The sequence below is a fragment of the Chroicocephalus ridibundus genome, chromosome 7 (assembly GCF_963924245.1).
Source record: "Chroicocephalus ridibundus chromosome 7, bChrRid1.1, whole genome shotgun sequence".
NCBI classification, from domain to species: domain Eukaryota; kingdom Metazoa; phylum Chordata; class Aves; order Charadriiformes; family Laridae; genus Chroicocephalus; species Chroicocephalus ridibundus.
The window spans coordinates 43,567,905-43,587,383 of NC_086290.1; the positions used below are offsets into that span (position 1 = coordinate 43,567,905).

The 19,479-nt window shown below is 42.7% G+C and overlaps 1 protein-coding gene across 3 annotated transcripts in view; it reads left to right on the forward strand.

Moving 5' to 3' along the window:
• The window catches only part of TRPM8 (transient receptor potential cation channel subfamily M member 8), a 104,941-nt gene that overhangs the window by 52,464 nt on the left and 32,998 nt on the right, over window positions 1–19,479 (forward strand). Inside the window, exons 1-8 of one of the 3 annotated variants that reach the window (XM_063341695.1) lie at window positions 1,381–1,530; window positions 6,826–6,930; window positions 8,553–8,626; window positions 11,488–11,644; window positions 16,086–16,263; window positions 16,621–16,793; window positions 17,927–18,101; window positions 19,144–19,211. In XM_063341695.1, the coding sequence (XP_063197765.1) occupies window positions 1,489–1,530; window positions 6,826–6,930; window positions 8,553–8,626; window positions 11,488–11,644; window positions 16,086–16,263; window positions 16,621–16,793; window positions 17,927–18,101; window positions 19,144–19,211 (972 nt within the window). In that variant the 5' untranslated portion in view covers window positions 1,381–1,488. Of the gene's footprint in view, window positions 1–1,380; window positions 1,531–6,825; window positions 6,931–8,552; window positions 8,627–11,487; window positions 11,645–16,085; window positions 16,264–16,620; window positions 16,794–17,926; window positions 18,102–19,143; window positions 19,212–19,479 lie in introns of those variants that run through there. The other 2 variants (XM_063341696.1, XM_063341697.1) reach the window with 2 other exon arrangements.

Consider the following 19,479-nt stretch of genomic DNA (forward strand, 5'->3'; position numbering starts at 1 on the left):
GAATTTCCACTTCTCAGTAATACAAGTGCTTGCTGTATTTTGATTCCTGCATAGATAATGACATTGCTGGTCTGAGTGCTGATCCTGAGTGTGAAGGCTCTTAATTCATTTATCATAGAAACATAGTTCTTTGGTCAGAGTCTGAAAAAGAATCCGAAGTAACACCTATGGTTCACAAATACCTCAATTTAATCCGAAACTGGCGTTACAGACTTTCTGTGAATTAGGAAAGAGCAAATTCTGTGGAGTTTGTCAAAATCTCCCTGAAATCTCTCCGGTGGAGAAGCTCACTGACTGCGGTTTTTTGGTGGTTATCCAGTTATATGTCCTAGCCCACAGGCTGCACACTGGGAACAGATTCCTCTGTGCATCATTCCCTCTATTTGGCTTCCAAGGAGAGAAAAGCCTGGAGCTGGGTGAGTGGAGAGAGCCCGGTGTATGTCAGCAGGTTCTTTGGTCTGGATGCTCTTGGATCACACTTCAGATGCACTTGCAGAGTCTGGAGACACTCCTCATTACCAGGAAAGAGCACTGTGAGCTTTTGACCACCAACAGAAACTCAAAACACTTCAGCTTGTTTTTAATGGTTGTGTTTTCAATGGCAGATCTTTAATTACAGCACTTGCTTGTTTTGTCTTGAGTCTGTTGAACAGCATGGCCTTTTTCCCTCTGCTGCTCTTGGATTGCTTGTGGATCCAGAGCTGGATGCATGTTCTCCTTCCGTGCTCATTCTCTGCAGTGCGAAGTCAAATAGGATTGTGGGGCAGTGCTTGAGCTGGCAGGGTGGTGACATCTGTCCAAAGTGAGTGATGAGCAGGATGGAGAAGGTTCTCCCGCAGTACACCAGACAGCCCTGGTTTCTGCAAGGAGGGTGGCCTGGGAACAATCTGGATCTCCAGGGAGTCATCATGAATTTCACAGTGATAGAAATGACATTTACCAAAGTGAATAGTTTTAAGTGAAAGGCAGAAAGAAACCAGATTACTTTACACCAATGAGTGTCAGACAAAAAATTAAGGAATCGTTGAGTCAAAATACCAGTTGTAAAATCTTCTGTCGTACTCACCAGTGTGTCAACAACCTTGTAGTAAGTTAGATTAATAGGTGTTGATTTTTAGAACTATTTCATTATCTTTGATACATTAAAAACTAATTACTTATTCCCACAGGCATTTTCTTGTACTTCTGGCTTTTTAACGGTGCCATTAATGGCGTACATTCAGCTGCAGTATCGTTATTGGTTTCGACAGTACGTTGGCAGCAGGTGGGACAGGAGCATTGCTGTTCTCTTACAAATAACCCGTGACTGTTACTTCCTGTGTCCTGCTGCAATTATCCTTGCCTTCGTTATGGGTGAATAATCCTGCTGTTGCTCGCTCCTGTGCATTCTCTCTTCCTGCGTGCCCTCCCTTAAAAGGAAAGCATGACACAGATAAAAAAGGTGGGGCTTTGCCAGCTGAAGTACATCAAAACCTTCCTCTTTGAGTAATGATTTCAGTAGGATTGCTGGAGCATATCCTGGAGACTTTGGTAAGTGCTCCACAGTGGGTAAGTGATTAGGCATTGGCTTTTCTGTACTTAAGAGTGTATACTTCTAATATGCTGAAATTGAATCTGGAGTTTGACAACATCCTTTTCTTTTTGGAAGCTTTCACATAAAACCAGTTGCTATGATTATGTCAATGCAAATAGTGGTTAGATTTATCTGAAACCTTTCTGAGAATGGAAGCTAGTTTTGCTTTTTCAGTTGCAGACAAGTTTTTAAAAGCCTATTTATTAAAGCGTCTTTAGAACTAGTTATTTTTTGTCACCTTTTTTTTTTAATTAGTCACTTCTAGGCTGAAGATTTCCTTGGAATATGCTCCTTCAAGTGCTGTGGAAGTCATAGTAATAGTCTTATATTTAGAGGATTATTCTGATATTTATCTAATGGTATTACTCTCAAAATGTATTAGTTTAAGAAGGTTATGCTTTTTAGTCTGTGCTTTAAAAATGTCTTCCTATATATTTAATCAGCTGGAAATGTGATGGAAAATGAACTGCGTTTGCCTGATACGTAGATTGCAGCTGTGTCACATCTTTGAAAGTATGTAAGATTGCTGGTATTTCTAACACTCATGGAGTTAATGAGCTTCACTCACAAATACCAGCTAAGCACTGAGGTACCAATGCAGCTTTTAAAACCTAAATTTAAAAATAAGTCCAAGGTTTTCAGGGTTCCTTTGCATTCTCGCTAACTTTTTCAATCTGCTTGCAGCATGTTCATTTTTATCAATTATTTACAATTGCAGTGAGACAAACTTGAAATCCTTTAGTTTGTTGAATGAATAATTTAATGCCCTTGTTTCCATTTAATCTTCTCTCTCTGTACAGCTATGTCCATAGTCACTTTTCCGGTGTTAACTTACTAAACAAATCAACAAGTAAAACTGCCAATAAATATGTCGCATAGATCCAGACCAAAATGTATTTCCCCCGTGGAACTTTTATCTTGAATTACAGCTTTAAAAACATCTTTACATCAAGCACCAATCGCATGAAATAAGAATTGCTTACTGGGTTATTAGGAAATATGTCTCCAATGCACAGATGCCAGTCTTACTCAGTTAAATAAGTGATGGGGGGGGGGGGGGGGTTGTGTTTGCTTTATTTTAAAGAATGTGATGTTTTTAGGGACAAACTCTCTTAGTCATCATTGTCTTGACTGTTACCAAAGTTAACACGTCACAAGAGGGGGATGATTGCTTTGTGGCTGTAGCCATATAAATTCCTCTGGCATCGCGTCTTTGTGGAAGAGGAACTGCTAGAGCTTTGATAGTTGCTTCTCTGCTTCTAGCTCATGCCTGGAAACCATCCTTGAGCTGGGTAGTACATGCAAAGCTTGTGTGCTGTCTGGGGAGGGAAGGAGGAATCCTAAAATGTTCAGGGTGCTGAGTGAAACCTGCCCTAACCCCAACACTAAGGTCAGCTGTCTTCCTGTAGCTTGTCCTGTTTGGAACCACAATGTGAGAGCTACCAGTCTTTTGTTGGAGGACTTCTTGTTTCCCAGGCCCTTCTTGATCTGCTCTGAAGTCAAGGTCATGCAGGGAAGGAGGCCATTACCTGCAGGACCCTGGACTTGTTTGGAGGGTTTGTGAAAAGCCAGGCGGGCCCATAGATGGACAACGGATGGTGCCGTACTTAGGGAAGGTAAAGTCAGACTATAAAGCCAGAACCACTGTGTTTGGTCTTGCATCTGTCAGTACATGAGCGATGCTGGGCAAGTCCTTAAATGATTCACAGGTGGTTCTTTGGACCTCACTTAATGGATACCTAGCACGAGGCTCCACTGGCCCTGAAATGGTCTTGGGAAGTTAATGAGCAGAAATGATCATTTGACTGCTTTTGGCAAATTTCTAGTGCTTGATACTCCTTTAATGGAGCTCTGGGCTATGGTAATGGTAATCAAGTGCTGCTTCAACAGCCCTTCCCATTCAGCCAGCGGAGACAGGAGGTCAGCGGTGCAGGGACACACACGAGACTCTCAGGTTCACAAGCACGTGCACATTTGCAGATCCTTTCAGCACTGGCATGGCCCCATTGTCTGCCCAGCACCCCTACCCAGATAGTTAAGAAATAATTTATTAAGAAGCTAGGAGAGACTGCAGTGATCAGGCGCAGGGCTCAGACAGATAAGTGCACACAGCGGCCCCATTTCACACACAAAGGGTCTTTTTTTATACCCCTTTCAGCCTATTCCTCCTGTGTTCCTCCCCATCTGCCTTCCCCTCCTCAGCTGGCAGAGTTCCACCCGCCCTTCTCCAACATCCTTCAACCTCAGGTTTGCATCCTTATCGGCAGCAAAGTCCCAGTTTGCATGAAATTTCTTGCTAACCCACCAATTACTGTGACTGACAAGGTGTTTTTTCTTGTCTTTGTCTCCATGATGTTTGCTTGCCGGGTTTGCACCTCTGTATATTTTGTGTATGACTTCCCCTTTTTCCTTAGTATCCCATTTGACAAACCTGTCCCATCAGATAACCTCGCTGGAATAAACATTCCCACATTCCACATACCCTTATCAATTAGTGTGGTTGAGAGGTTTGGGTCTCATCACTCCTTCCCTTACTTGCCTGTCAGTCAGGTTTTCCTCGCTCTTTGTTCTTGTTTATGGCTTCCTCCTTTTCTTATCCTTTTTTGCATGGAAAAGGCCCTTGAGCAGATACCCTTAGAGAAAAAGATGCTTTCTCCTTCCACAGACCCTTGCAGTTCCTGTGCTAATAAAGCCATGCTTCTCTTCTGGAGATCTGAAGCAGGGCATGACCAGACCAGTAGCCTCTTTGGAGGTCAGTTTCTTCTGGTGTTTTGTCGTTATGAGCTGTTGTAGTAAGTTTGCTACAAAGTCTTTTCCTGAATCTGGCTCAAAGCTTGCTGGATTTCTGTCCTTGCTCTGAAGATGGGAAGTCTTAGAGTTATTAACACAAAGGAGATGAAGAGCTTCGAAGCAGGAGCGTGCCATTTTCTTCTGCAGCTTCTCCTTGAGAAACAGCGTGGCACTTTTCTGCAGTACTGAAAGAGGAAATAAATTGGTCTGAGGCAGATCCACTGTCTGAAACCTTGAGCAAGTGGGTATAGCCTGACGTTTATCTGCAGTTGAAGAGTTCCCATGTGGAAGGCTTGGGCCAGCAAAACTGGAGCTCTCAGTGGCACGAATTTTGAGAAGTCGCTGTTGGATCAGCATTTCGAAGTTGAAATTTGAGGGAGAGATTGTGATAGGAGTTGAAGGACTTCTCCATGGAGTACTTCCTCTCTAATAAGTTCAGAAGAGATGTGAAGAGATTATACACTATTGGGTTTTGGAAGAAAGGGTTGGGTTTTGTTGTTGTTATGAATCCTCGTGGTGGGGGTGTGTGGAAGGTGGTGTGGTGCTTAGAGGCTCAGGTGCTTGTGGAGTCCGTGTGAAATGTAACGAAACGGCCAGACCATGTACCAGGTTTTCAGGTTTGTGCCTGAATTGTGATATTAAATGATTCTCACACGGCATGCAGGCTAGCTCAGTGTTGTCTTGGGAGGCCTGAGATGAGATTTTTAACTGTTTGGGTTTATGTTTTGCAGAGGATGTATCGCCTTCCTTCTTTTTCTTGGAGGGATCCATGCATTTGGAATAGGATCTCTCTGCAATGATAATGCCAGCCCTGTTTGAAACACTGTGCTCTTGGCTGTTCTTGGAGAGAGGGGCATTGCTGTTCCCTCATTAAACCCGTTTGTTCCTCCAAGGTTTTGGTGATTGCCAGATTTCCATAGGTACCGGTTCTACGTGGTCAAATTAAAACCTGTGCCTGAGTTGAGCACAGGTACCTTTTTAGGCATCTTACTTTCATAAATCAGCGCAGAATAAATGAGACAAACAGCTTCAAAAGCTGGGGACAACTGCACTGTGCCAATTACTCAGGTTGCAATTTGATGAAATGTGCTTTCCAGCCTTTTGTTGTGCTTAAATCATTCCTGTTCCACGCAGAGGTGTGAATGAGGCAGAGGGCTTTTTCCGCACTCTTCCATCACCTAACAGTGATAAAGAGAGTGACTGAGATCCCAGGCATGCCAAAGAATTTGGGGAAAGTGGCTGTGTAAACAACACTGAGTCAATCATGCTCCCCCTCAACATGAAATGTTTTCCAAAGTATCTTTAAAATAAGCGTGAAGTATAAATATACATGTTTTTGTGGAAACTTGCCTTTTCTTTCCTGCTTTGGGAGTTGCTCACATCACCCTCCTTGGTTCTATTTATGACTGCAGCTTCCCGCTGCCTGTGCCATTCCTACTTTGGTGAGTGCTCCAAGTAAATTGCCAGGTTTTGGGTCTCAGAAATGATATATTTACACAGGGATGCTTCATCAGAGCTGGAGAATTCGTGTTCCTGTGTCTGGGAGCGATGCTTTTTGCCATATAGTGGCAGTATCACCTGAGAGGCAAGCCCGGTGGGCAGGGCGAGAGGAAAAGGCAGGAGAGAAGACAGCGTTGGAAGGAGAAGTAGAATTTGAGATCACCACGTTAGCTGGCTGCCAGCCTTCCTTTCAGGAAAAGACCAATATTATTTTGCAAAGTAAAGGGAATTGAAGTATGTGCTCTTAGAATAAATAGGTTTTGGCTTTTTTTGTGTGCCTTGGTGCAAATGAAGTGATGCTCCTTCAAAGACAGTGAGGTCAATACAGGTATCTGCTCTAGAAGGCAACTGAAGTGTGTTTGCTTCCAAGGGTGACTTGTTAACTTGTGGATCCAACAAGCTTTAAATCCACTTACTCTTTGGGTGGCACGTGTTAACTGTCCTGGTCACAGGAGTGGACAGAGACCTGAGGGATCGATGTTCAGGTGCTGCATCTACTCTAAGCGTCTGGCATACTGACAGACCAGCTGCTTCTTACACTGAAGTTTGTTTTCTCTGATTGAAATGTTTCTTCTTAATATCCCCTTTAATTTGTAAATACACTGGATTAAACACTGAATAGCACAATAGCACACCCATCAGAGATGGGAAGGGAAAGAATTAAGTGAATTGAATGGGATGGCATATTAGGTATGTTCCTTTCTCAAAGCATGTTGACTTGGATTTCTTTTTGGAGTGGGGAAAGAAAGACCGAAGTATCTTTATGGTATGAAATAAAAGAAAACAAATTCTCTGAATGTTAGTTTTGCATTTTAGGAATTAATACGCTTCCTGATTCTTTATGCTGGATTCGAATAACCCCTCCCTTGCCTTCCTAGGGCACTAAGTGTCCTTGCTGGTTTTTATCTAGTGAAAGAAATGACCATTGCTCCTTGGTCTCCCCCTCTGCTGTGCTCTTCCAGGCTTCCATGGGCACCATGCGACACCGGAGAAATGGCAATTTTGAGAGTTCCAGACTCCTCTATTCCAGCATGTCTCGCAGCATAGATGTGTCCTCCAGTGATGCTGTGAGTATCTGGTTCATCCTTGATCAGCTTGGGTGTTGTCTTGGGAGTGGGGCCCGGGGGTTATGAATTAGGTCATGTCGGGAGAAGGATGATTGATTTGTCAGTTCTCCTTTAAGAAGTTTCCCTTCAAGCAGGAGCAGTGCTTTGTTGACTTGGGGAAGAATCTAAGGATGTATTGCATTCCTTTTGATCCCTGTAACTCTATTGTACATTCTTAGTCACTTCTCCTTTAAAATCCTTTTTCACGTTTCAGTTAGAGACAAATCCTTTGTCTCCATAAAGAACCCCAACCTCTTCATGAAACTTGATGGCAAAGGCAGACAACATATAATTATGTTAAACATCCCTTGAAAAGCCTCAATCATTTGCTGATCACCGGCATTGTCTGGCAGATTCCTTGCTTCTGATGGGCTTGCAAGAGGCCTGATGACTACTTCTTAGGTCTTTAGCAAGTGGTTCCCCCTCCTTTTTATTTTTTTGGTCTTGCATCATTGTGGCTTTTACTGGCTAAATACATTCTCTTCTATTTTCTTTGTTTTGGGTATTATAGTCCTTTTTAAAGAATGCGTTTCCACTTGGAATAACTTCCTCTAACTGCTTTTTAAATACAAGTGTTCTGTCAAAATGGTAAATTTAACTATAGCTGTATGTCTTGTCTTTTCATCCCAAACTAAATCTTGGCTTGCAAATCCAAGCTGTGTTTAAAAACAAACAGAAAACCCAAACCTTCGAACCTTTATCAGCAAGGGAGAAACGTTTTTTGCTTTCCTAGCTTGCAGAGGCAGATTAGGAGTGAATTTGCGGCTCCCAGGTTTTAAAGCTTTGCCTACACTTATGGAGTTTCAAGGTTAATATGAGAGTTAATGGTTAAACGAGCTGGGGAGACCTGGCATTCCACTGAGCTCACATAAAGCATGACTTTAGTTGTTCAGGTCTCCTGCTAGGGTCTTTTTAAGTTGAATTAAAATAGCCCCTACCCAAGGGGACGCTAATGGTTTTTGTTTGGTTTTTTGTTTGTTTGTTTGTTTTTTTTGTTTGGTTTTTTTTCCCCCCTTGGGAAGTAACAGTGTTTGCCATAATCTATTAAGCAGTATCTAGACCAGAGTTAACCACTGTTTGAAAAATCTTGTCAGTGCTGCAAGTTATTTGGAAACAGGGCAACGCATGCAAATAGAAATGCTCCGTAGTCTACAGCTAACCACGTCATGCCACTGAATTCAAGTAACATGTTTTCTATGTGGGTCTTTTGGATTAAAAGCTGAAATTAAAATAGGCTTTCCAGCCACGCTTGGGATATCAAATCAGTTTTGCTGTTCAAAAAATTTTTTTTTTTTGGAGGGGAAGGCCATACCTTTTGCCTCTTTAGTATAGATTGTATTTGACAGATATAAAAATATTGTTATCACATGGTTTTTGGCATGCCTATTTGTGATTGTTAGTAGTCTTTTGTGTCCAGTCAGCTCCCATCAGTGCTTTCTAGTTGCTGCCCACCATCCACTTTGAGAAAGCAGACTTACAAATTTGCACCAGTTTTCTTTGTGTTTAAACTGGCCATGCCGTTACTGAGGTTTCTGCTGGTTTATAAGTTATCAGAAGTAAACGTGTTTTAAATTATTTTCAAGGATTTGGTCAACTTCATCCAAGAAAACTTTAAGAAGAGAGAATGTGTCTTTTTTACAAAAGACACCAAGTCAGTGTAAGCAGCCGTTTTTCTCTTGTTTTCCAGGTGGGGGGGCTGGGAGCTGAGGGTATTTCTGCCTGCTAAGCCATGTGGCAGGGGTTCAGCACGGAGCAAGCTTTTTTTTTTGGTTTGTTAATAGTGTGAATCTAGCAGCGCAACCTCACCTCAGTCTCGCTTGTACAGCTCCTTTCGTTATCACTGCTTGGTTGGCTTCTTTGCATGTGCTTGGGGTATTCTGCAGTCGTCGTCAGAAAAGCTGGAAGTCGGATGGTCGGACAGGCACCTGGAGTGCTTCTCCCAGCTCTAGAACAGTGGTCTCGGGACTATTTTGATTGCACACACCATCAGTATAAACATTTTGAGCATACCCTCCAGTATGTGTTTATTTACAAATTGTATATATCTACTACTGTACTTAATATTGTGTACATTATAATACATACACAAAAATATCAATAACAAAGGATGAGATAAAGATTAAATAAATGCTATTCTTTATTTATTTCTTTACTTATTTTAAAGTTTATTTAATGCATCCCCCACTTTGGAGACCACTGCTCTAGACTGTTTCATGTAAAAACTGCAAATACATCAGTTTGAGTTACTCCACAAATAACTTGATGCAAAAGCAGGGGCCTGACCTTCATGTTAAGTCTCTCAGCAGCTCAGGTAAAGGGCTTTAATACAAGTTCCCTATTTGAAGCATAATCGTGGCAGCGTATAGATGCTTTTAGGGATGCAGTACCAGCACTGGTATTGGTGTATAACAATGTAAGTATGTATCAGAGCTTCGCCTAATTTAAATTTTCCTTTTAAACCCAAATCACAAGTTCCACGCACAAGCCTTTACAGCAGAGAGATACAGCCAGTAGGTTTTGCTTAGGCTGATGTTCTCTTAAGACAGGACTTTATACTTGCTCCGTATTCAGGCCCAAGTACTTACGCAATGTAAGTTTGAGGACTGTAACATTGCTTTTGCTTTTTTGGTTTTGAGGTGTTTTGCGGGGGTTTTTTTTTTTGTAATCTCAAGAGAAAAGTGATCAAACTAATGCAGCTGCAGAAGTCCTAATATAGAGCTCCGAGGGCTCTCAGAAACTCCATTCTCCTCTGAAACTGGGAGGAAAAATGCCTTGGAGAGAGAAAGGGAGGAAAATTAGTCTTATTTCATAGAGTCTTCCTTAGGGTCCTCTTCGGCCATCTAAAATGGGATGTCTGGCAAAGGACCAGCAGAGGATGGAGAGCTGGTTCTTATCAGCTTCTCTTCCTACAAGCCTACTGGGAAAGGCTTGCAAGTGATAGTTTATAACTTGCTGGGATTTTTTTGTCTATCTATTTGTAAGGTAAGCTGGTTTTATTTGTAAGCTACAGTGGAGTAGAAGAAACTGTATAAGTTTTCTCTCCTTCAGAGAGGCATGCTGTGACTTACCTTTACAGCAATCTTCAGAGGAGAGCATTACTCAATCTTATGTTTGCAGTCTGCAAGCTAGCTATAAATGTCACTGTAAGCCCACAAATTAGTGTCCTCATGTTTTTCAGCCTTTTGGGCTGATGCATTGTTTTCCTCTCTCTGTATTCCCAAGTTGCACAGTGCTGTTAATAGCATTGTTCCTCTTGCTTTGTCTCCTCATCTGCTTTTTTTTGTGCTGCTAGCTAGCAAAATTAACATTGTGCAAGTGTTTACCTGGGGTTGCTTGTTACCTTAGACTGTAGGGGCCACACTTCCTCCCTCCTATTGCTGTTGTTGGTGCTTACTGGGCTGGGCTGACTGCAGTTGTCAGTCGACCCTCTCTTTTCATAAGCAAGGACCCTTTCTCCATGCCCTCTGAGGAAGCAGGGATATAGGCTCTGCATAAGGTTTCACGGTCTGTGTTACAGCTTTTCCTAGGAAAAGAGTTCTCCTAGCATTCTCAACTTGTCCTGCGCAACCAAAGTGCGAATTCTTCCTCCCCTTGATGCAATTTCAGTGTTGTTGAGGAGGGTGTTGGGAGTGACTGCACACCATGCCATGCAGCGGACAGGGGTGGTAGTGGGGGAAGTGTGCTGGGAATGCAGCAAACTGCCTGCAAAGCCTGCTCAGAAACCAGGTGTCCGTTCCCTCTTGATGTGATTGTCTTAGGCGTGCGTAGACACCAGTTAGGCCCTGGGTTCGTATGGAAAGTGATTACACTTAGTAATCATCTTAGTGAATTCTTCATATCTGGTTGAGAGCACAAAAAGGGAAAGAAACTGTTCGTACACATCAGGTTAGCAGCAGATGGGGTCACTTCTGGTGGTGTCCGATGCCGAGTTCTGGTGCATTTTCTTCATTGCACAGTTATAGATTTTCAAATTAAGCTGCTGATGATCTAACTTGGTATGTGATAATGAAAGAGGTCACATAGGTAAGGCCCATCCAGAAGTGTCAAGCTCATCTCTCAGCACAGACTGGTTCCTGAGATGTACTCCACTCCATTGCCCAGTGCTAGACAGAAGCAGATTACAGGAGTAGGAAGCATGCTTAGGTACTGGTCTCAGCTGAGAGTTGGTTCCTCTTAGCTGTTAATTTGTCCCTTAGCAAATCCAAGTAGAGTCCCATGCACAACTGGTTCCGTAGCTCTGCCTGCTGCTTGGCTTCTTGGGTTTGTATGACCCTGCTCCAAGGCTTCGCACATGATGTGACTGCTATGGTGGGCACCCTCTATTCTACTGGCTCCAGGTTTGCTGCAAAATAACACTTCTTGGAAATGTCCTGACTGAGCAGCAGTTTTGAAGGTGGTTTCCTCTGTGGAAAAAAAAAAAAAACAAAACTGTCTCTTGGTAATAAACATATCTGAGCTTACTTTTCTGTGCCCAGGATGATAACGGTGGGGTTTTGTGCCTATTCCCTTTTCTTTCAGGGGCAACTTGTGTAAGTGTGGATACCCTGAAAATCAGCACATAGAGGGCACTCAGATTAATACCAATGAAAAATGGAATTACAAGAAGCACACTAGGGAGCTTCCTACTGATGCCTTTGGGGACATCCAGTTTGAAAACATGGGAAAAAAAGGAAAGGTGAGTGATTGTATTAAGGGTATTCATCAGGCCCCTGTTGGATGCACCATATTCAGAGTCCTGGATACAAGGCCAGTGGAAGTCCCTGAAAAGCAGGGAAGGTGAAGCTAAAGTCGGTTTTATTCTAATGGGAGTGGAAGGAGTTAGGCTACAAAGGAGACATGCTGGTTTCTCAAGTCCTGACAATAGGTAACAAAGAATAATTTCTTCTGTGTTATTTATTTCATAGGCTAATGATGGGAGTGAAAAGATATTATGTGTTTCCAGGCATGGCAGAAGAATGAGTGAATGAGGGTGATGCTCAATTATTATTTTTCTTTTTTCATGTAGCTAGTTTTATTGTAACTGCCCTGTAATGCAATTCTGAAGGTCTTGGGCTAGTAGGATATAATTTAAAATAGATCTGTGATGTCTCTCACCGGGACTCTGCACCCTGGCTATGTCAGAGTGCAGTTACAATGGCCATTTTGTGGTCCATACTGAAATGTTGCGTTTTAGTGGTGAACCCAACCTAATAAGCTCAAGTGCCTGAATGATCGAGCTCCTGATAAACATGCTTTGCTCTTGACTATCTGACTTTAACACCAAGACAAGGCAGTGTGGACTGTAGACAACTCTTGGGACAGGAGCGCGTGTAACATGCTTTGCCTTTGAAGGTGCAGCAGGATCCATGAGGTGATAACAATAGGCATTTCATATCTGTAGGGATGTAAGACCTTTCTTTGGAGGATCTGAACTCTTCCATACAGAAGCTGCATGTACCTGCTTGCTACTCCATAAAATCATCATTCATGCTTTCTAATGGCTTTAACGTGGCACAACACATCATCCAACGCTTGCCTGCAGAGCCAGCTGACCTGTATTCCCTTCCTCCCTATCTGTTCTGTGTGCAGATCATCACAGTCTGTGGATGTGCAGTGCTTCTTTCCGTGAAGTCGTATCTTAGGCCTTGGACCAGACACTCTGAAGGATGTTGTGGGATGTTGGAATGGGGCTTGTGTGCCTGCACCCTGAAAGAGTAATTTTACTTGGAAGGGCTCTCCAGAGTTTTCTAGCCAAAACTCTTGCTCAAAGCATATCCACAAAGATCAGCTTGCTCAGGCCCATAACCAATTGAATATTGAGTATTTCCCAGGGTGGAGAGCCTACAACGGTGTTAAATTCAATGGGGATCTAAGATAACAGTGGAACTTACAAGGTTTTATTCTGTTTGTGTTTGGTTTTGTTTTTTTTTTTCCCTGTGTTTTTCCTTCATGTGGGGCAGTAGAGGGGTGGAAAGAAGAAAATAGGTGATGTCACTATTTCTGATGATTTGGACCGATACTGTGTGAAGGAGTCGTATGTGGCTGAGCTCATCTGCCTCTTCAAAATGACTGGTATTTACCTCCAGTGCAGCTTTCTTGAGACAATCAAAATAAATGAGGAAAATCAGAGCATGCTATGTAAATTAATTGGGTTTTTTTTATACAAAGTAGCAGAAATGAGGCATTTGGGTGGAAAGTAAGATTGGAGGTTTTGAATAATGCTTGAACAGATCCAAGTACTTCACGTATTTTTTGATACGCGTATTTTAGCTTCATACTACTGTGTTGTGAGCTGCTTTGTACTTTTAGTGAAAGAAGAAATTACTAGCTCTGTTGCAAAATTTCTGAGTTCTTAAGGCTTAAATGTTCTTTCCTCCTGTTGTGTCCCCCTTCCCACCTTAGAAATTGGTTTGTGTGTCCTTAGTTGTTTCGTGAGGACTCTCAGGGCCACTGTACGTGTTTCAGAGCATTCTTGTCTCAAATACTGTAAGTCTGCTGATCCATCTCATTCAGCATGTTGGCTAGAGTTATGTCTCTATTCCACATATTCCATATCCCCACATATTCCATATCTCATTCCCTATGTTGCAAGGCAAGCACCTGCTGGTCTTAAAACATCGCAAAATGTTTTCTCTTGATCTTGTGCACAGTGTGGAGAACTTCAAACCCAAGATAACCTAAGAGTTTCAGACTATTATCAATAAGGGATGGGAAGTTTTATACCCTGCGTTGTACTTTTTAGGATGGATGAGTCTTAAAAGTCCTGAGTAGAAATATTAGATGTGAACAGACCAATAAAATCTCCACATTTAAGTCCTGCTTGCACACTCTTATTTTTGTGATGTTGCTCAGATTCTGTAACATCCAAGGACGTTTCAGTTGCTGTATTTTATGTTCTGGTAGCCCTCAATCTGAAAAAAATCCTTCTTTGAATACCTTTCTGAGCAAGCTGCTGGAATACACTTGGCATCACTTGTGTTTGAGGGTGATGGTTGCGATGCACCAGCCGGCTGTACCAGGAGATGGCATCGTTGTACCTCGGAGAAAGGAAGTGACTGAACGAGGGATTCACCCGCTAGATACAGCCTGCACAGGACTCTTGCTGGTACACTCAATGTATAGACGAAAAACAACAGGTTATTCAACTGGAAACCTTAATTGTTGATGGAATGAAGGTAGTCATACAGATAGAAGGTACTTTGCATGTCAGTGGGGTTTAGGAGAAATGCCTTCTAACTACAGAGCTAACTGTAGTTGGCTTACTGGTTCTGTGGAGCAGTTAATGTTTCTGGTAGGCTCCCCTCTCCTATGGGAGACCCTCTTCTGAAAAACACCCAAGGCTTCATGTGGCTGATGTTTCTGAGAGCAGAAGCTGTGGGAGTCCCTTAGCTCTCCTGTGTAGCTGCTGGAGCCTGCTGGACATCCTCTGTGATGTACTGTTCTGGGCCAGGTGCAATAAGTACTCCTGGGAACCTGTGCTGGGACAGTTGATTATGTTCTTTAGTGTGAGTTAAATAGCTCTCAAAGTTAAGACATTTCCTCCTCAAACTCTAATCCCTTGGTTTTGCTCTCCTGAAAATACTGGGCAATCTATACTAAATCCACTATGATTCAGGTCCAAGTGACTTCTTTTCATCCCTTGGTATGGCTTATATAGTGATGACTTATTTAGCGTCTATCATGCGAAGCTACTAACAGTGATGAAATTGCAAAGGGCCTTTTGAATACCTTAGCTAAAAAAGCCAAAGAGCCTTTTACGTAAATGGAGACATAGTAAGTCTACCTGACACCAACTTATCTATCTAGTGTGCTTTATGGTATCCTCATACAGCATTCAAGCTTTACCACAAATTTGATAAAATTGTTTTGTGTTATACCTAAAATGCTGTTACACTGTTATGAGTGCATGTTATCATAGGGACACCGTACACATGGAGCCTGGAATTTATAGGTAGTCAAATTAAGGCTTTAATAGTGTAATCAAAATACAACTGTAATTATTATTATTTCACTTATAACAATGCTACCACTAATCCACAATCCAAGCTACAGATTGTTTTGTTACAGTTAAAATTAGATTATACCGTAAACTTCCTTGGTGTTGTGTTCATCCTTCCAATGTTCCTCTGAATCCCAGTGTCAGTGCTCTTGTCTTCTTCCAGTGGAAGGACGGTTTGGAGGCTTTATTTGACTCCTGAGGTCTTTGAAGGGACGATTTCAGTACTGATCAAGAGGATCCCATCCTCCTTGGCCCTGGTGTGCTTGGAGTTCCTTCTGTAGATTTCTCTCCACAGACACAGACAGTCTGCTTATGCTCTTTCTTTTCAGTGGTTCTGAATTATACAGTTCTTTTGGTTGTATTTGTTATTTCTAAAAATAATATTCTAAAAATAATTTTACCTGATTCCCAAGGTTGCACTCAAACAGTGACCATTATTGGCAATAGTGATTTGTTTTTACAGACTGGGACCTCTGTCGATTGGTGTCTGCATTCTTCCATGCCACCTTCTGTTCTGGTCATAAATTGTTCAATGCCCACAGAATTTGTTACTGTTATAACCTGTAGCAAATCAAACTTAGACAATAGTTATTACACTGCTAGACAATGGCTGTCACAACTATACTCAGCTCAGGACAAAGAGATCCCGAGAATCTGCGCTCTCAGTTCAGTACAAAGCCTGTGGACTTTTACTAGTAATGTCAAAATTTTCTGGGGATACACAGTTTAGCTTCTGCCAAATTTACGATGTACGAGGCAGAACGTGGTAGTGCAGCCTGAGCACTGCATTACCCCCTGACCCCACTGACCAAGCTGCTGGAGATGCTGGTTGCGGTTTTGGGCTGAACCTGAAAACGGTGGAGATGGGACATCTAAAGGCCAGCAGTTATGTCCTTCACTCTGCTGCTCTGACACTACCACTTTTGTTCTGCTCCCTTTAAGACTGTGCCTTATCTCCAGACCTGAGCACTGATCTATCGAGAGAGGAGATCACCTTGCAAGTCCTAGTAATGGATGTCTGGTTGTAGGGGTTGCAATAAGGGTGTACATTAGAGAAGAAAATGCAATTCCTGGTCTGTTCCCAGCTGTCACTATTTATCTCTTGCTTATTTGTTTCTCCTCTTTTCTCTCACCCAAGTACATCCGTTTGTCATGCGACACAGACTCCGAAACACTCTATGATCTCATGACCCAGCACTGGCACCTGAAAACCCCTAACCTTGTCATCTCTGTCACTGGGGGCGCAAAGAACTTTGCACTCAAGCCCCGGATGCGCAAGATATTCAGCAGACTGATCTATATTGCCCAGTCCAAAGGTAGGGACCTGCAAATGTGTCTGTATTATTTTATTGCTGCGTGATACTGTTGAAGAGGTAGTAGCTTAAAGGGTCAGCAGGGAAGCAGAGCATTTAGTTTGGTTTCGCTTGGCTGGTGCACATGGGGCAAATGTAATCTAACAGTTTGGAAATAACAGGGTGGAGAGCTAGTCATTGGGATGCCTATGATAACGTAAGGTACATTGGGCAGCACATCTTTTGTGTTTCAGTAAAGAATAAACGCCTCTTCTGAGGTAAGGTCTTGAGAGGGGATTGGGTTGTGGGATCCTAAAGGTAATGCATTAGGAGGGTGGGTATTCCACTACATCCTCCCAGGTTATTGGATGTTGTCCGCAGGGGCCTGGATTTTTACAGGAGGCACGCATTACGGGCTGATGAAGTACATTGGGGAAGTGGTCAGAGACAACACCATCAGTCGGAGCTCGGAGGAGAATGTGGTGGCTATTGGCATAGCAGCCTGGGGCATGATTTCCAACCGAGAAAGTCTGATTCGCAGTGGTGATAATGAGGTAAGAAACGTGTACGGCTTGGTGGGGAAACAAAGGGGAGGCTCGGCTGTCAATTATACAGATTATGTCCCCGACTGACTGCTGCTCTCAGAAATAACAATATCTGTGCTAGGCTGATGCTCTCAGCCATGTGATGACTGAGTTGAGTGGTCAGTCAAGCTCTGCTTGTATGTCTGGCAAAGCAGACCTCAGCAGAATGCTTTCTGGTGTAATGTTTGTGTAGAAGCACATCTCTCTACTTACCCTGACCTACTGTGTCCTAAGCTACTCAGCCTGGTCCCAGTGTCTCTTCAGTGTGCGTAGCAGTGAGATGAAACACCAGGTGCTCTTCCCAGAACAGGAGGGAATTAAAGCGTTCTCATGTCCAAGATGGTTGCACGCATCAGACCTGCTGGAGAGGATTTCAGCTGTGGCTTTAGCATGTCTGTGTGGAAGTTCAGCTGCTCTAATTTCATGTTTTAGGAATATCCTCTTCCGTGGTTATTCTAGCAGTAGCCCATAGTGGGAATTCCCGTGAGCTAAGACATGTACCTGCTGCTGCTGTTACGGATCTTGCTCATCGATACTATTGTCCTATCTGTTAGATACCCTTGTCTTTTGTCCACTAGATGTTACAGAAATGTCTAAAAAACCATCCTGGTAGATAAATAAAAGCAGTTTAGTTTCCTGAGGGCTCTGAAGAAGTTGAGAATTGAACTAGATGATCTCAAGAGGTCCCTTCCAACCGAAAAATATCTGTGATTCTGTGAGGTGTTGAAAGTAAGTTTGCCACAGATTTAATGTTTCTTGTGGCTGAGGGAAGCGTGCATTGCTTAACAGGATCTCTGAAGGAAATAGCTTCCACTGTTTCATTGGTTGAGGTGAAGTTATAAGAGGATAGTCTCAAATTAGGCCGCTCTTGTAAAGAAAAGTTTTCTCTGCGAATATTTATGCTGTGCTCATGTATGGGGTTTCTCTCGCTGGTTTGTTGCTGTTGAGACTGCCATGAGCACTATCGTGGGTCAGTAAATCCAGCCTCCTAACTAATGAAGAATAGTTGATGGCTAGGGGTTCAGTTGTCACCAATCTGTCTTTGAAGGCTTGTGCATGCTCTGCCCTTGGATCTCTGTTGAACGATGCACTTGTACTTTTAGGGGTACTACTTGGCCCACTACATAATGGATGATCTCAAGAGAGACCCCCTCTATTGCCTGGATAATAATCATACCCACCTCTTACTGGTTGATAATGGCACCCATGGGCACCCGACGATAGAGGCAAAAGTACGAACTCAGTTAGAAAAGTACATTTCAGAACTGGTTATCCCAGGTAGGTGTGGGTGTCAGGTTGCAGACCTCCTTTTCCTTAGTCCTTGCATGCTTTGGGTCTGTTTCACAGTGATTTTCTGGGAACAAAAGGGTAGCGAGAGCATCCCTTGGATGCTGAGCTGGAAGGGATGTATTAACTGCATCGCATCTTGAGCACTTTCAGGAACAACAAGGCTTCTTCAGAGCGATAACCCTCCCCTCATCTTCCTTTCTGTATGTGACAATAGTCCTTCATGAGACACAGCAAATGAATGTTTCGGCCACACAGCCCTTCCCTCCCTTCCTGCTGGGCTATCTGTTGGAAGCAGACCCTTCTATGTACCTCCCACCTGGCACTGAATTCCAGGTAGCTGAAACACAGCTACACAGGAGCTGGAATTAGGCTTTTTCCAACATATTAATTTGTGAGGTTGATTGATCCACCTGAAACCTGCTCCTAAATCATTTGTCTTTCAGCTCCTTCTTTATGAAAAAGGTAAAAATCAAAAGCCTTCATCAGGAAATTCATAGTTAAAGAGTTTGGGTTTTTTTTACTGTTAACCTCAGCTGAAGTGTACTTGCTGTCAGTCATGATGAAGCACCCAGAATCATTAGGAAACTTGGTATGTCTCTTAAACAGTAGCTCCTAGATTTTCAGAATTTTTTATCTTTCCTTTACAATTGAAAATCTGAAGAGAGAGGTTCTGAACCTTCAACTTGTGATGAGAACCTTGCACCTAGACTCAGAATGGTCAAAGCAGAGGGTAAAGAGAATAAAATCACATATTTTGCGGGACTTTGGAGCTAGTAAAAATTATGATTGTGAGCAGGAAAAAGCATGTGGTGGAGAAGAATGTCTGAAGCCAGCTATGCAGAATGTTAGGCAAAAATGAGTTTTCATTAAAAACAGGAAAAGCTGTTAATAGATTTGGCAAAATCAACAGTAAACTAGTGTCTGCATGAACTGCTTGAAAATTCTTTCATTGTAGTCAGGAAAAATAAGTTGTTCAAAGTGCATTAATGGGTTGAATCTTTTTCCCTTTTTCTTTTGGCATGTTTCACAGAGTCTAATTATGGTGGAAAGATTCCAATTGTGTGTTTTGCCCAAGGTGGAGGGAAAGAGACTTTAAAAGTAAGTTTATTTCTTTTATTTCCAGGAGCAATAAAAGGGACTTAGCTCTAATATTTAAGACAATGTGTCAAGAGGATGGGGTCAGGCTCTTCTCAGTGGTGCCCGGTGACAGGACAAGGGGCAATGGGCACAAGCTAGAACACAGGAAATTCCATCTCAACATGAGGAGAAACTTGTTTATTTTCAGGGTGGCAGAGCCCTGGCACAGGCTGCCCAGAGAGGTGGTGGAGTCTCCGTCTCTGGAGACATTCCAAACCCGCCTGGACGC